At 46.0% G+C, this 15,898-nt stretch overlaps 4 protein-coding genes across 4 annotated transcripts; 2 read left to right on the top strand and 2 right to left on the bottom strand.

The window, feature by feature from the left end:
* Positions 1-905: 905 nt before the first annotated feature.
* Positions 906-6,258, top strand: AK88_00678 (uncharacterized protein; the record flags this gene model as incomplete). The annotated part of the gene is made up of 6 exons (XM_012478324.1): positions 906-932; positions 1,037-1,104; positions 1,260-5,536; positions 5,710-5,762; positions 5,882-5,980; positions 6,130-6,258. 6 exons carry the CDS (start codon positions 906-908, stop codon positions 6,256-6,258), a joined length of 4,653 nt encoding a protein of 1,550 aa, XP_012333747.1.
* A 554-nt stretch (positions 6,259-6,812) lies between these two features.
* AK88_00679 (uncharacterized protein) lies at positions 6,813-9,060 on the bottom strand (the record flags this gene model as incomplete). The annotated part of the gene is made up of 3 exons (XM_012478325.1): positions 6,813-8,648; positions 8,771-8,814; positions 8,982-9,060. The coding sequence occupies 3 exons, from the start codon at positions 9,058-9,060 to the stop codon at positions 6,813-6,815; spliced, it is 1,959 nt and encodes a 652-aa protein (XP_012333748.1).
* A 953-nt stretch (positions 9,061-10,013) lies between these two features.
* Positions 10,014-13,367, top strand: AK88_00680 (ATP-dependent Clp endopeptidase, proteolytic subunit ClpP; the record flags this gene model as incomplete). The annotated part of the gene is made up of 4 exons (XM_012478326.1): positions 10,014-10,046; positions 10,180-10,919; positions 11,020-11,081; positions 12,217-13,367. The coding sequence occupies 4 exons, from the start codon at positions 10,014-10,016 to the stop codon at positions 13,365-13,367; spliced, it is 1,986 nt and encodes a 661-aa protein (XP_012333749.1).
* An 879-nt stretch (positions 13,368-14,246) lies between these two features.
* Positions 14,247-15,719, bottom strand: AK88_00681 (uncharacterized protein; the record flags this gene model as incomplete). Its single annotated transcript, XM_012478327.1, has 1 exon — positions 14,247-15,719. One exon carries the CDS (start codon positions 15,717-15,719, stop codon positions 14,247-14,249), a length of 1,473 nt encoding a protein of 490 aa, XP_012333750.1.
* Positions 15,720-15,898: the final 179 nt, after the last annotated feature.

A 15,898-nucleotide genomic window follows, 5' to 3' on the forward strand; every position in this document is an offset into this window, starting at 1 on the left:
TTTCTTTATTTCCATTTTTTGCACCCGTTCCACTCTCTTTGTTTGAGCAGCCTCCACGCTTGCCGAATGGCCCTACGAAGTTTTTAATTTTGTCGCGAAGGCTATTCAGTACTGCGAATGTGTTTTTTTTTTTTTTTTTTTTTTTTTTTTTTCCCATTTTGAGGCAGATAAGTGTAATGCTTTTACACGTGCACATGGAGATATGTGTACTTATACCAGCATAGAGGATATAAGTACATGTTCAAAAAAAAAAATTTACTTGCACGCATGTATACTCCTTTTCGCATGTCGAGCAAAGGGACAAAACAAACTTGAGGAGGCGAACTGATGAACTGTTTAAAAGCACGCCCCTCCTTCCCCCTTAAATGGTGTAGCAAACCAATTGGCATTTTCCATACGCACGTGTTTTTGTCGTTCCCGAGGGGACATATATTATGCGCAGACGTGCAAACGCTCAAATTGGGCAAGTGCGGAAGTGCGTCCTGTACATGTGCGTATTCGCCTGCACGAGGCGGAGACTATCGACCCTCGTGATTGTCGCCGGGGGGAGGTAGTGGTCGTTTTTCTCTAGGCCAGGCGGAGAAAAATGCACAAAACTTGCGAGCGCTCCCCATTTTGAAGCATACGCCAACTTTCTTTTTCTTTCTTTCTTTTTTTTTTTTTTGTGTGTGTCCAACCATTTGACCCCGCAGTGTGTACACCCCTATATGTGCTTATACACACAGGCATGCATCCGTGCATACGTACACATATGTATATACATTTGTGTGTGCATGTGTGTCCCTGTCCAGTGAGCCCACAAAGTTGTGTTCACCGAGGGAGGTGCAGCCCAGCCGATCTTTTGTCTTGTCCTCTGGTCACATCTCACCCGAAGAGAAGATAAAACAGAAACACCCAGAAGAATTATGAATGATGAAAAGATATTTGACCTTGTAAGTGGACCGTTCAAAGAGGCCCTTCGCTGCCGTGCGGCCGCTAACACGCCGCTAACACGCCGCTAACGCTTCGCTATAACCTTCCCTTCCCCCTTGTGCAGGCTCTTGATCAGTCCACAGCCAGCAATGGGCTATTCACCGTCATAGAGAGGAAGCCCCTCTCGTCACTGTAAGTGGGGAGCAGAGTTGCTGCATTCCCCGTTGGCCTTCGCCGGCGCAACGGCATGCCTATATGATGTTGGTATTCCCTCCCCCCGTGTGCACGCCACGCCCGTCATGTCTGCCCCGACTAATACGCCTCTTAACCACCCCCCCCCCTTTTAGCGAGAATAATGAAAGCCTGAATCTGAGCAACCTGAGTGACCCCCTGGGCAATTCCATCGATGGAGTAAATAAAAAGGCCAAGGATTATACCACCCAGAATACAGATAAGGATAATATTTGTGAAATATATCGCCTGAACACCTCCCAGCTTCTAAATGACCAACTAGAGAATGCAGTGAGCAGAATCAGTTACGTGGACGATGATGTGTCTTCCTTCTATGATTCAGATAAAGAGGATGAGTTTTATTTCGACAATGACATTTCAACCTTGGGTTCATGTTATTCTGTTTCTAGTCCCTCCAAAATAAGTAAAGGGAAAAAAGTCAGAACCAGTGTCGCTGCATCTGTTTCTAAAGGATATGGTGGTGGAAGGGGTTCAGATGAGGAAAGGACCAAATACAACCCGTTTTTTGATCCCACTTTTCGAAATGACTCTCCTGTTAGTGTTAACCAGGTGGGAAAAAAACTACACGCTAGAGCCCCCAGTAGATACACACAGCCATACAGTCGTCACGGGGGAAGAACCAGATTAGCCTCCATGGATGCATCGAACGAATCGCTTCAAAATGATCACCATGATGCGGAGCACGATGAAGATGGTGATGGTGATAATAATACTGATGAGGAGGCACAACTGGGGCTGCAAGACCATGATGACCACATGGGGAACTCGCAAAGTAGCAGCCACGAGAAGGCCATTCGGGTGAATAAAAATGTGTATAGAATTGTGAACATTGGACAAGGCGGGGATGATGATAAGGAGACAGTCATTAGGAGGATTGCGCAGGTGAGGAAGACTATGCTGAGGGAGAAGCACGCGGAGGGGGAGGCAGATGGCGGGTCTCCGCCTCATTACGACACAACATGGAGTGTCTCCAAACTGAGGGACCTGCGCACGGGCAAGGGGGCATTCAAGGAAGACCGTGAAGGGAACAGAACCCACAACCGATTTAGCGAAGGCATTTATTTGAGGAAGAATGAGAACATCTCCCGCTATAACAGTGACAGGAGAGTAAAATATGTACATGCGAACGACCAGGGGGGAGACATATACATGCAGCTCGATCGCGGCGACGACAATTATGAACACACCAAGGAGGTAGAACCAAGTGGTAACTCACAATTTAAAAAGAAGAAAAAATATTTGTTTCTTTCGAAGCAGCCCGGACAACAGGGCACTGCTGGGGATGCACAAAAGTACGTGACCACTGACGACCAAGATGAAATGAGCCATCACTATCTGCATGGAAATGGAGTGTACGAGAAGAAACAGGTTAGAAGTAGCAGACCGTTTGCAGACCTGCCAGAGGATATAGCCCGAGGGGAGGCATCATTCCATGAGAGCGAGCCCAATGTGGACATGACAGGCAGCACCGACGGAGGGATGATGGACGACCATGTTGAGGAAGACGCTTTTCAGAGTGGAGGAGCAGTCCCCCAGCGCAGTCGATATGGAGAGGGCCACGTGCAGAATGTGAGGAAAGGGGGAGACAGTGGCGAAATGAGGGAAAGACGCGGTAAAGGTGACAATGTAAACCGTCGCGCCTATCGCTTCCATCAGTACAGTGGAATAGCAAAAGGCTATCATCGCGTCGCGCGTGTGAGGAGAGACACCGGATACAGTGCAGACGGAAATGCGAACCTCGAAGCGGATGAGAGGTATGACATTGATGAAGGGGTCGACGATTCAAATTATTCACAACTGAATAAGAGAGTAAATAGGAGAATGCACCATGTGAACCAGCAAAACAGAAAAGAGTACATACACGAAAATGAGCACCCACCACGAAGCATGCATATTAATGGTTACGATAAGACACAGAATGGGATGTACTCCTATGAAGAGGAGAGCTTGGAGGATCCTAAACAGGATGAGTTATTCACTGGTGAGGTGTATCCTGCGCGTGACATGCATACAGTGGGGGAAGGAGGTGCAACCACGTACTTTAGAAGTGCGCACAGTAGGGGTTACAAAAAGGTACGCGGTGAGGACGATCAGGAGAAGGATGGAGATGAAGACAGAATGTATGTACATGATGGAAGGATGGATCAAGACACGAATTATAAGAAAGGCATGTATCGACATGGGAGGTACCCAGTGGGTGTGCGTGGGGCGAACCAAGGTCGGATGGACGGTCGTTACCATCATGATGATCGCTACCACGAGGAAGAGAACTCGTTTAATAACTACTGCGACGGGCGCACCTCTACTAACCCGCACGCGTATCATCGCAGTGAATACCTGAGTGGGGTGAACCCATCTTATAGAAGACAAGGTTCGAGTGAGAACCAAATAAGTACTTACGCACGTGGGGGGAATAGGAAGTATGAGGACGGGCAAAGTGGTGATCCTCACGATGGTGTTGACAGGCATGCTTCGTATGGCACAGGTCATCCCGCGGGTGTATCCCGGGGGGCCAACTACCCGAGCGATTGTTACAACAGTAAGCGCGCGCACCAAAGGTTGAGCGGTCACTCAAATGGAGTACATCATGCGGGCAGCCATTATCACAGCGCGTATAACCGCATTCACCCGCGAGGTAGCTATGAAGGGGACGAGTATTACGAGGAGGGAACCCCATCCGATCAGGCAGATTATTATGACCCACGTGCTATGTCATATGAACAGCATGAACAGCATGAAGTGTATGAGCAGCTACGGACACACGATGATCAGAGGAATGCCTTTTCGAAAAAGACCCCTCCAGGAAGTCACAGTGGAGCCAAGCCGTATTTTGAGGAAGAAGGAGTGAATCACAAAAATGAGTACCTACACAATGTACCTTATCACAAGACACAGTTGAATAGAGACGACATACATGGTCATAACAATAAGGCTGACTTACATAAAGAGAGTCCCCCCACGATGGCTGCCGACGCTCATGTATTATTGAATGACAAATCGACTCACATTTTAAGTGACGTTAAGGAGAATGCAACACAAGTCAGTGAAGGAGGCGCGCAAATTCTTCCCACCGTTGTGGATGCAAATGTGCCTCATGATAATGCGACCACGGTTAGTAATGCAGCCGTGGTGGGGAACGCACTTCCGCCGCAGATCGTGATGCAGCTCGCCACGCAGAGCACTACGCAGGGTGTGCCACCCGCCGTGCAGGAAAACCAGCCGCAAGCGCAACCGCCGGTGAAGCGCAAGCGGGGAAGACCCAGATTGAAGAAAACTACCACCCCGTCGGAGGAGGCCCCATCGAACGACTCTCAAAGCAACGTGTCGACCGCACAAGCAGTGGCCGTCCCCACTGTGCAGCTGAATAACCAAACGGGTGCCCCTGCAGCTGGCCAGATCGCTAACATGAGCAGTGAACAGAATCAGCCCCCGACCCTCTACAGCAACATGGGCTCCGCAATTAACCCTGTTTATAACAACCAGATGAGTAACCCCAATGCACACCTGCAAATGACAATGGAGCATCCCCAGAGTTACCAGTTAGGAGGACCTACCCTGGTGTTAGGGCAGACTTTAGGGCAGCCTGTAGGACAGCCTGTGGGACAGCCTTTAGGGCAACTACTGGGACAGACCCAGGGGCATCCCCTAGCCGACCCGCACAACCCGATGAACCAGTTAAACCAGATGAACCCCTTGAGCGCGCAGCTGGCGCAGCAGATGGGCCTTCCGGTGGGACAGCACCTGAACCCCCAAGTGGGCAACCACATTGGTCACCAAATGGGCCAACACATTGGGCAGCAGCTCAGCCAGATGCACACACAGATGGGGCAACACATGAGCCAGCAGATGGGCCAGCATATGAACCACCACAATGGATACCTCCTCCCAAGCAGAACCAACAACCACTTCGCTCCCAACATCAATGAAGATCAGTACCCTGCACCGTACGGATCCTTCGAACCAGATGCACCAAGTCATGTAGGGCCCAATTTGTGTAGCAGGAACTTTGAACAAGTGAGAAACAACAGGGACCACATGTCTTACGAGGAGGCAGACAATGGAGAGTATCACACGAATATAAGGACAACTAGATCGCATGCAAGTGGGTCCGAGGACAGGCATTCCGAAAAGGACATTAAAAAGGTACAAAAAAAAAGAGGCAGAAGAAGAAAAAATGAAGTGGATCAACCAGACACACATTATAAAAGAAGCAACAGTAGTAGTAACCAAAGCAACATGAACCATGCAGAAGCCAAGTCTGTGGACTCGTATAGAAACAACTCCAATGAGGACAGCCACTCCAGCAGTGAAAACAGGGCGGACCAGGACTACTCCACGTTCGTGGACGAGAACAACAAGATGGTGTCGTACAGTACGTGCGAAAAAATGAATGTAGCGGAAGAGAGAGGCCTAGCGCGTGGCGCCCATTCGTTTGGCTGACGTGATTGGGGATGCAATTTTTTCGCCATCGACGTAATGTCACGTGCCGCTACCCCGCCACGCGGTGTCATTATATTTTATATATATATTTTTTCCTTTCCGCAGGAGTCGCGTACAATCCCGCGGACACGGTATGGGAGAGGCTCTCCGGCGTCAAGGTAACCACACGTGGAGGACCCCACTGGGCACCCTACAAAGGTGTACACACCGTGCTGCGCATAATGCAAAAAAGATTCTCCCGCCCAACGCCGTTTTTATTTCCCCCCTTTTGTTGCAGATCGGCCCGCTGATACTTACAGCCCAAAGCAGAACCACGAATGTCATTTTGGCCAAAAACAGATCCATCCAGCTCGGAAACATAAACCACAACCTCATAGTAATATTTGAAAAAAAAAATATATGTACGCATGTGCACGTGCAGTACTTGGTTTCATCCTGCGGCGTGAACAGATGTGGCCGCCACGTTTATGCATTCACTGCACATTTTTGCCCTGTCATGTTTCCGCTTGCCCCCTCCCCCTGCAGTATGGGTACATTTACAAAGGCGACAACGTCAGACTAACCATTGGAAAGGAGACAAGATCGGTGAAGACCGGCTCGCTATTCTTCCTGCCCAGCTACAACTACTGCAGCATACATAACGATGACGAGTAAGTGTGGGGAGGTGTGCGCAATTTGGCACATACTCCCATGGTTGTCACTCTGTGCGGACACACATCTACCCCACGTGTCTTCCACTTCCCCATTTTTTTTTCAATTTTTTCCCCTACTGCAGACTCGGAACCGCCAAAATATTTTTATGCTTTGTTTACCTGAGCGACGTCATCTGAGTTGATCTAGACACCCTCCATTTGGCAAATTTTTTTTTTTTTTTTTTTTTTTTTTTTTTTTGACGATGCTCATGTGTCATCCCCCCTCGTTTGTGCGATTCGTTTCGAAAGCGAAATGTTTTTTTCTTTTTTTTTTGTATGCCTTTGTATGTGCATGCGTGTTCGTGCATGTGCTTACGCGTGTGTTATCTCCAACGGTGCAGTAACCGCTGTGAACAAATCACAAAACTATCATTTGCTAGGTACTATTTAAATGGAAAGTTCCTAAGGGAACCACACCAAAAAAAAACAAATTACATGGTAAGAGAAGGACACCTTTGCGATGCAAGCATGGACTGCCCACTCCACTTGCACGTGTCTGTGATCTCCACTCGGAAACTACGTCACGTCCGTTAGTGTATAATTTTGAATGCAGCAGTGGACGTAGAAATGTGTAATGCTATTCGGTGATTTGAGCAGAGTGAAACGAACCACGTTTTTATCACCACGCATCTTTTGAAGGACTTCAACTTCGAGGACACAGTCAAATAAGTTATAGGTGAGGTGCGGGACGGACGTTTTGTTTGAGTTGTTCTTGCTGTTGTGCACAGTTGGGAATGCATTTTTTTTATCATCACTTGATCCCTGTCGTGTGATTTCTTCAATGTGGATGGTGATGGGCGACGCGTCCTGCTGCTCCGTCTCGGTTGATTCGCACGGGGGAGACAATTCACTAGGGGACGATACACTGTCACCACTGTGCCCACTTCCAAATTTTGCCGACTTATCATTAGTGCTTCCCTCCCCCTGGTGGTAATAATCTGGGTACGACTCCGAGTCGTCCGTGGCGCTACTACTCTCCGTGCTGCCCTCATCATTGCTGTCACAGGACAGTACGCTCGTTTTCCACTTGGCCCTTCTATTCTTCCTTCCCGTCCAATATGGCACATCATCGGTGAGCACATTCGTGGGGTGCTCCTCCCCTTGGGGTGTTAAACGGCTTGTCTTTTCATAAGTGGTAGAAGCATTCCCGTTCCATTTCGTTTTATTATTTCTGTACTTGTAATCATTCCCTGTGTACTTCCCCTCCTGTGCGTCCTCTTCTTTACATTGCCTTTTGCCCCACGCAAGTGTTCCTTCCACTTGATATTTCTCACAGTCAAATATAATTATGGGTATGTTGAATGTAACAGAAATAACTTTTAACTCCCGGACGAGGTAGAAGTAGGTAGTCGAATTTTGTACACTTAATTGCTTTAACAAATTTGTTAAATTGTCTATTCCTATGCATGTCACATTGGCTAGCTGGCTTGCTGTAAATGGGTTCTTTTGATCCGCTTTTTTTCTGAATCTCCTGTCTTTTCTTACATGTGCCAAAAAGGAAATAAGTTCGCTCAAACTTTGAACCCGAAAAATTAATAACCTGTTAAGGATATCATCCAATGAGTGCTTCTTTTTTCTCCCCCTTTTCATTTTTTCTTTTAAAATGTTATAAATTAATGTTACGTCGTTAATGTAGCTAAAGTATATGAACACCGCAACTGAAGTGGACGAACTTCCAGCGAGAACGTCACATAATAAATTGAGCAAAATGATTTTGTTTATTTTTGTCTTTTTCCCATATAAGAAATATATTTTAGACCTTTGGAGACCGTTTCCGAGGAGCTTGTTCAGTGCATGACTATTCGTTTTAACAGACGTCACCTCGCTGAGGGATGCCTTCATGTAATTCGAGCAGGTCAGGAAATCCTTCTCAAGTCCCTCCGGATTTTTGCACCTAGTTATATGCACTGGCACGCTATTCTTCACAACCTTTCCCGACGCCCCCACTAAACTGTTGCTACTCTTTAGGTTCGTCCACAGGTTTATACTTTTGAGCACCGTGTATTTTCTCCTTTCGGGGGGAGAAGTTGGTGGGGCGCGCTCATGCCCCGTGGTAGACATAGAAGCCGACGTTGACGTTGACGTTGACGTTGACGTTGACACGGACGCTGATGGGGATGATGAGGACGACTCCCCCCCGTCGCTCAGCGAGTCCATCAGCACGCCTCCCTCATCGTCCGTGTCTGCATGACTCCCACCATAACAATAATTTTCCTGATCGCTCACAGGGTGGTTATAACCATGGAGGGGGTCCTTAGAATAATCTGCTCGGCCTTCTTCCCCGTCCTCATTTGGCACTCCCAAGTCTCGCAAGTGGTAACGGAACAGTTCATCCTGTCCTGCATTGACCTCCTGTAATTTGGAAAAAGTGAATTTTTTTATGTACCGACACACGCGTATGTATATGGACGGGGTTATACACTTATCCCCATCTCCGGAACATCATTCGAGGGAACTCATAAAAGATTGCCAACCTCCACGTCGACGCCCTCCAGATAATTCGTGCTTAATTTCTCAACTGCGGGAAGGGGGTGGAAGGGGAAAGGCGCATACCTGGGTGTGCCTCCACTATACAATGAGTATATGACTGTGGGGACATGCCGAGGTAGACATATATACACACGTGTAAAAATGCGTGCTTGCCCACCAGGGGTCACTCATCTCCAAAGGGATATAATTACTTACTCGTATTTATGTTGAAGGCATACAACTTTTTCTTAACCTTCTCAGGCAGATTTAAATACTCTATGTCGGGCCTCTCCATCGTGCCGCACATGTCCTTTCATGCGTTATGGATGGCCCAACGGAGGTGCACATTTTTTTTTTTTGCGGCTTAAATAAACGGGCGGAAAGGGAAATGAATAAGAGGCATACCTAATTTGTGCAGTTTCAAAGAATGGGAAAAGGGTTAAGTTGGATATAGCAGAGTGTGGTCAACGGATGTGAAGTACTCATGTTAGCACCTACTGAACCGCTTACCATCCCGATCTGAAAAAAAAAAAAAAAAAACGGCAGGCAAATGAAAAGGGTCGTGTGATGAGAAGGAAAATTCACAGGCGGGAAAAGTGGCAATGCATGCATAAGCTTACACGCATGTGTAAATGTAACACCTCATCATGCAGAAACATTTGCGCACTGAGTTGGGAAATGGACCTTCATTTACGACTTCAACCTTGGAAGTGCACATTGCCCTCCTGGACGTGCGTGTGTTGCATGGCTAGGTATATGTACATACTGGCTAGGAAAAGCACCTTTTTTTTTTTTTTTTTTTCCGTTCCTTTTTCTTCTTCTTCTTCTTCCTCCGAAAGGCATAACAATTGACACTTCACCGCCGCTATTTTGTTAGCATACCAACGAGCGAAATTTTTACCTTTTTTGAACAGGGAAGGATTTGCCAGGACATGCTAGGGGTTGCATTTTTCCCTTGTTCTCACAAGTACGTGATGGAAGGAAGGACGCGTCAGGACGGCCAGCCATTATGCATGTACGCCTGTTTTTTCTCCACGTTTCGCACATGGCAATAACCCCCTTTTAAAACGACTTAGCATAAGCGTTTCCTCCCAAAAGGGGTTGTGTACGCCTTTTCGCGTCCAAGGGTGGGGGAGGGCTATGCACACCGCGCCATATGCATGCACACAAAAGCGCAGCTGTGTGTGTAAAATTGGCCTGCGGGCTGGATAATTGAACAAGACCACAGGAGAGAGAGAAATAGTCACGATGGAGTTGTCAATAGACGCACTGAAGGAGAAGGTGAGTTCATTAGATTACATCACATGGGTGTGTTGGGACAAGCGCTTCTGTATACCTGTACATGTACATATATACAAAGGGAACTGCACTGCGTGATTCACTTGATGATTTTGTGTCCTTTCCCATTTCACAGTTCCTTAACATGAACAGCGACATCGAGCTCATCGAGCGAAAGCTGAAAGACGAAATGTGCAAAATGTACGAAGATGATATCAACCCGTTCCTAATTCTTAACGACTTTGAAAATATAAAAAGCGAGCTGCAGAAAATCAACAAACAATTAAACGTCCTGTATGAACGAAAAAAAATGAGCATACAGTACATGCACAGGCAAATGCAAAATTATAACTTTTTGCTAAACCTGGAAAATAATTTAAACATCACTTCCAAGGAGTTTGTAAATTATCACAACTCGGAAATTATTTTAAATAATTTCTTTTACGACAATATAAAGAAGTTTTTACTCAACATAAATTATGATGAAATTAACGAGTTGCTACAGCTGGACCATCTCCAAAAATGTGTAGACAGCAAAGGGGAACAAACAAGTGGAAACAACTTGAGCGATTTAGGCAGGGAAGTACCCAACGGGAAACCTGCATTGTGTGACTCGGCCAATTATAAAAATTACCTAAGTACAAGCGATTTGAAGGACAACGAAAAAAAGGGGGTGTTGAATAACGGAAACGCTGCAAAGGACAGCAGAAACGAACAGGTGAACAAAGGAAATGCCACCGATAAGGAGAGCTTGTTTTGCCCCATCGACGACGCTACCTTCCAGTCCGTCCCCGCGCTGATTCGACGACGGGCCAAGTTGGACGACATTAACCTGATATACAGGTCACTCTACGACATGGCCATGAAGAAGGGCAGGTGAGTGAGCGTTTGGAACTTTTGCGCATTTACTAATATGCACACCGTGCGGACCACCTTCACACGTTTGCCCCTCCCCATGCACGTCCTTCCCCCGCAGCTGTCTCCCCGTGGAAAAGTCCGAGCTGACTCAGATGAATCTGCAGGTCTTTGGACAGACAGGTTGGTCAATCCTGCGATACTAGATTATTTTTTTTCTATTTTTTCCAGTTCTCCATTTTATTATATTTTATTTATATATATTTTTTATTTTCCCGTTTTGCCTGAACGGTTCATATGTTTTATCCCCTTTTTCGCCAAATTGTTTTTCTTACTCACCAGGAGAAGCCAAAATAGCTACCTTGCGATACCTTAAAATTATAGAAGTTATTAACAAGTAATGCAAAAAAAAAAAAAAAAAAAAAAAAAAAAAAAAAAAAAAAAAAAAAAAAAACTAGCTAGCTTAACATTTTGGCTTTTTTTTCGTCACTCCATGTTCTTGTATCCCCCTGCCCGTTTGCACACACCACCTGTTTTGCTCTGCACCAGGGAGATTTCACCAAATTCGTGCTACACTCAACCTTACGCGCTTTGCACATTTTTCACATTTTCTGCTTTTCCCCTTTTTGCTGCGCTTTGCTGGCACTATTCAGAACGGGCTCCGTGAAACTCCTGAACTGCGCGGGGCTGAAAAAAAAAAAAAAGAGAAAAACCTGCCAGGCAAGGTAAAAAAAAGGAAAAAAAAAAAAAAAAAAAAGAGGACGAAGAGGAAATCCACGCTTTGCTGCTCTCCTTGGTCGTGTAGAAAATAAAGGACACTATAATGAAAAATGAAAGTAACCGCATGGATGCTCTCCCAGAATGCAACTAGGTTGCCATGGGAGGGGATATTCGTCTGCGATGAGTCATAGAGTTATTGGATGCTGGGCTATCTGTTCGTTGTTCATTTGTGCCGCGTTGCGAAAGCGGCAGAATTTTATTCCTTCCTGTTTTTCTCCATTTTGAAGTGGGTCATTCCCTTCCGCATTACATGTGTAAGCGTTGACTTCCTTTTTCTTGGGGCCAAAGGGAACGCAGAGGTTTCCCCGCAAGGTTCCAGCCTTACACGCAACACAGCTACCGTGCTTGCAGGGTGAAGGAACAAACGTGCACACATATATATATACATACATATATATTTGCACATGCGCACGTGCAAAGATGCGCGCTTGGTTCCTTCCGCCCGTTTTACCAAACTTTTTAAAAGGAACACAACTGTTTTAAAATTTTTTAGTGGAAAACGCATTCCCCCTGCGCACATCACCTGCCTGCATTGCAGAAATGGTATGTTTATTTTCGCTGCTGCTTTTCACCCTACTGAGAAATAACAAAACACATGCAAAAAGGAATACACACAGGTTGAGCGCGGCGCCGTTCATACAGTTCACTGGTGGAGAAGTCCCCCACGGAAAGGCGAAGCACAACTGGGCAGGCCGGGGAGACGGTGGTGGGTGTAGCGGTGTTTACGGCCGCTGCAGCAAGACGAGGGTGGTGTCCTCCAACTCGTCGCGGTCGATAGGGGATGAAGAGGAAAATGTCGCAGCGGGGGAGGAGAGCGCAACAGATAGCACGGCAGATTGGATGGCCCCAAGTGACACTTCTGCCACGGGAATGAGAAGTGTTAAGAATGGCGAGTTGTTCATGGATGCTGCCACACGGGGGGGTGGTTTCCTCGGAATGGAGGGAAGCCCTTTAGAAGAGCCCTCCTCCAAAGGAAAACCAATCCACAAAAGTAGCAGCAGAAGCAGCGACAGTAGCAGCAGCAGAATAAGGCGAGTCACCAAAAAGTACAGGAGACGGGAGGAGCTCCTTCCCAGAGTGGACCACATGAAAGATATGAAGAAGGACTTAAAGCTATTCTTTTTGAAAAAAAGAATAATATACCTGACGGAGGAAATAAATAAAAAAACGACCAACGAAATGATCAGCCAGTTGTTATACTTAGACAACATCAACCACGATGACATCAAAATTTATATTAATTCCCCAGGGGGGTCCATAAATGAAGGACTAGCCATTTTGGACATTTTTAATTATATCAAGTCAGACATACAAACAATATCTTTTGGCCTAGTAGCATCTATGGCTTCTGTAATTTTAGCTAGCGGGAAAAAGGGGAAGAGAAAATCTCTGCCCAACTGCAGAATTATGATCCATCAACCTCTGGGCAATGCATTTGGCCACCCACAGGATATAGAGATACAGACCAAAGAAATTCTTTACCTGAAGAAGCTCTTGTATAATTACCTGTCCACTTTTACTAATCAGACAATTGAGACGATTGAGAAGGACTCAGACAGGGACCACTACATGAATGCTCTGGAGGCGAAGAAGTACGGAATTGTGGATGAGATTATTCAGACCAAGCTGCCGCACCCATATTTTTACGAAGCCATGAAGGAGTCAAGCAGTGAGGCATCTTCCATGTAAGGTGTAGAAAAGGTAAGCAGTTGCTCATCGGTAGGGGTAAGCTATTCCATACCTTGCTGTCTCTTCCCTGGTCTAGGATCGCCACGGAAGGGATAATAATGTGCACCCATTTAATTAGCTGTCTGTCTGTCTGTCTGTCTGTGTGTCTGTGTGTCTGTGTGTCTGTTTTTTTTTTTTTTTTTTTTTTCAATGTTAATTTTTTAGTTTTTGTAAAAAAGTTTGAATGTACGTGTTTCATTTAAAAAAAAAAAAAAAAGAAAACAAAGGCGTACCATGCGTGGGGCGAAACGGGGGGTCCCTTATGATACATAAAAAGGGTGCAAATAGGAAGTGAGTTAATAGCGTAGGATAGCGAGGCAGATGTGAAGGTGTATGGTGTACAAAGGCCTGAACGGGTGAAGCGTTCACATAGGCGATCATTTGGAAATGCAGCTATTTGGCGTCTCCACCACCTCGACAAGCGACCACTTCCAAGTAGTAACCTCACCGGAAAAAATAGAAAAAGAAAAAAAAAAATTTCAAGGGGGGGTAAAAAAGTACTGCACTGTAGGAAGGGCAATGTTGACTAAATACACATTTGAGGAAAAACAACATGGAGCGTTAATCAAAGAGACAATATTGTTGATGTTATATGGTGAGGCGAAGGGGTAAAATTTGGAGGTACAAGTATAAAGTGTACTTTTATATATATCGCACAGTTTTGGTGGGGAATACACCTTTTTTTTTTTTTTTTTATATATATTTGCACAAATGGGAGGTATCAATTTGTGTGGAAGACAATTGTGGGGGGCTACTTCTTGCCGGGTGAATCACATTTCACGGTTTGTTGCAGTCCTAGGGGGTTGCTGCTACACGAGATGGTAACTGTGGCCCCCCCACCTAGGAGCAGTAGGTAGGAAAGTCCATCGCACCCTGATTGTTGTAGTGCCTCGCGTATTGCTCTACCTCGCCGTTCTGCTCCACGAAGTCGTGCGCGTTGTAGCGGTCATGGGCGTGAGACAGGGGGGCTTCATTATCAGTCTCGGCGTAGGCTTCCCCCGATTGGGCCACTTCCACCTCGTTTGGGTCCACTTCGCTAGCTTCCCCCCCATCCACGTTAGCCTTCCCCCTAAGCGATATAGTCTGGTGGAAGTACGTATTCTCGCGCGCATAGATGATGTGCCGTATGTCGCTCACCAGCAGAGCCTCGTCATCCGTCTGGTTGCACAGCAGCTCAAGAAACCTCAATTTGTTGTAATAAAAATTTTTTTGGAAAAGTAAAAGTTTTTTTTCGTTTTCCTGTATTTTTAATGTATTTTGTAATGAGGCAATTTCGCTGTTTTTTTTTTCCAACTGCATTTTGAACTTTCTATTTTGTTCGCTTAGGGAGAGGGTATCCTTGTGGTTGTCTACATGGCAGTTATTTTTGTTGGGGTGGTAGTAAGTGGAAGAGGAGAGTGATCCTCGCGAGGAGACCTTTGCTGAGACGGAAAGCCGCTTGTTCGTGGACGTGGACGTGGGTAGGTGGTGGTTTCCCACGTGTGTCCCTGTAGCCGTCATCCCCTGATGCGTTACCCCATTGGGGTACCTCTTAGCAGAGTGAATTATTTCCTTGCACGAATGGGAACTAGTCATATTGTTGTCCCCTGTCGTGGTGAGCAATGTGGATCGTTTTTCCTTCTTCATAATCTTTCTCCCAGAGTGAGACTGGCACAGATTAGCAGCGCTGCTGTTGTTACTGGAGGAAGTGGCGGCACGGGTGGCCACACTGGACGTTACGTTGTCCTGATGGACACTGGATTTGTAGTCATTGTTCCATTTGGGGTTATTAGAACAAGTCCTATTTTCGTTGTGTATTAATTTCTCTTTCCCATTATGTATTTCTACCTTGGCCCAATCGGGCAAATAGTTATTTAGTAACTTGTAATCTCCCCTATCTCCAAGAATGCACATTTTACGACGCTCAAGAGGGTCATAATTAATTACATGTTTATTATTATAATCAATGATTCGCTCAAAAAAAGCTTTAAACCACTGGAGAAATTCTAAATTGTCTTGGTATTTTCCCCTAATTAGTTTATCTATGTCCATATGTTTTTTAATCCCGATTTTGTTGAAGACATTTTGAATCAACTTGTAGTTAACTATGCATTCATATTCTAGCTTGGCATTCCATTTTACTTTGTGGAGGACAGACTTGTTGGGGAACAGAATGTCCAAGAGCTGTGTATAGATGGCTCCATTCGAGCATTGCTCTATTTTGGTTACGCTCAGCTTTAGTGTCCTGTTCACCCACTCGATTAGCTCCTTTCGGCTCACGAAGAACGCCGAGTCCATCATGCCCAGGGAGGACGCCTCTCTGCTCTCGCTCATGTTGGCTTGTCCGTCAGTGCAGCTGTTTTGCCGTTTGCGGCTTCCCTGCATAACCCACAAACCGACGCGCAGGGAGTGTCACACTATATTTATATTCCTTATGAACGTGTCTACACAGCACTATTAGGGATACATCAACCGTTTGGCGCGTTTTCGATTTTTTTTTTTTTTTTTTTTTT

This window comes from Plasmodium fragile (genome assembly GCF_000956335.1).
Source record: "Plasmodium fragile strain nilgiri unplaced genomic scaffold supercont1.5, whole genome shotgun sequence".
NCBI classification, from domain to species: domain Eukaryota; phylum Apicomplexa; class Aconoidasida; order Haemosporida; family Plasmodiidae; genus Plasmodium; species Plasmodium fragile.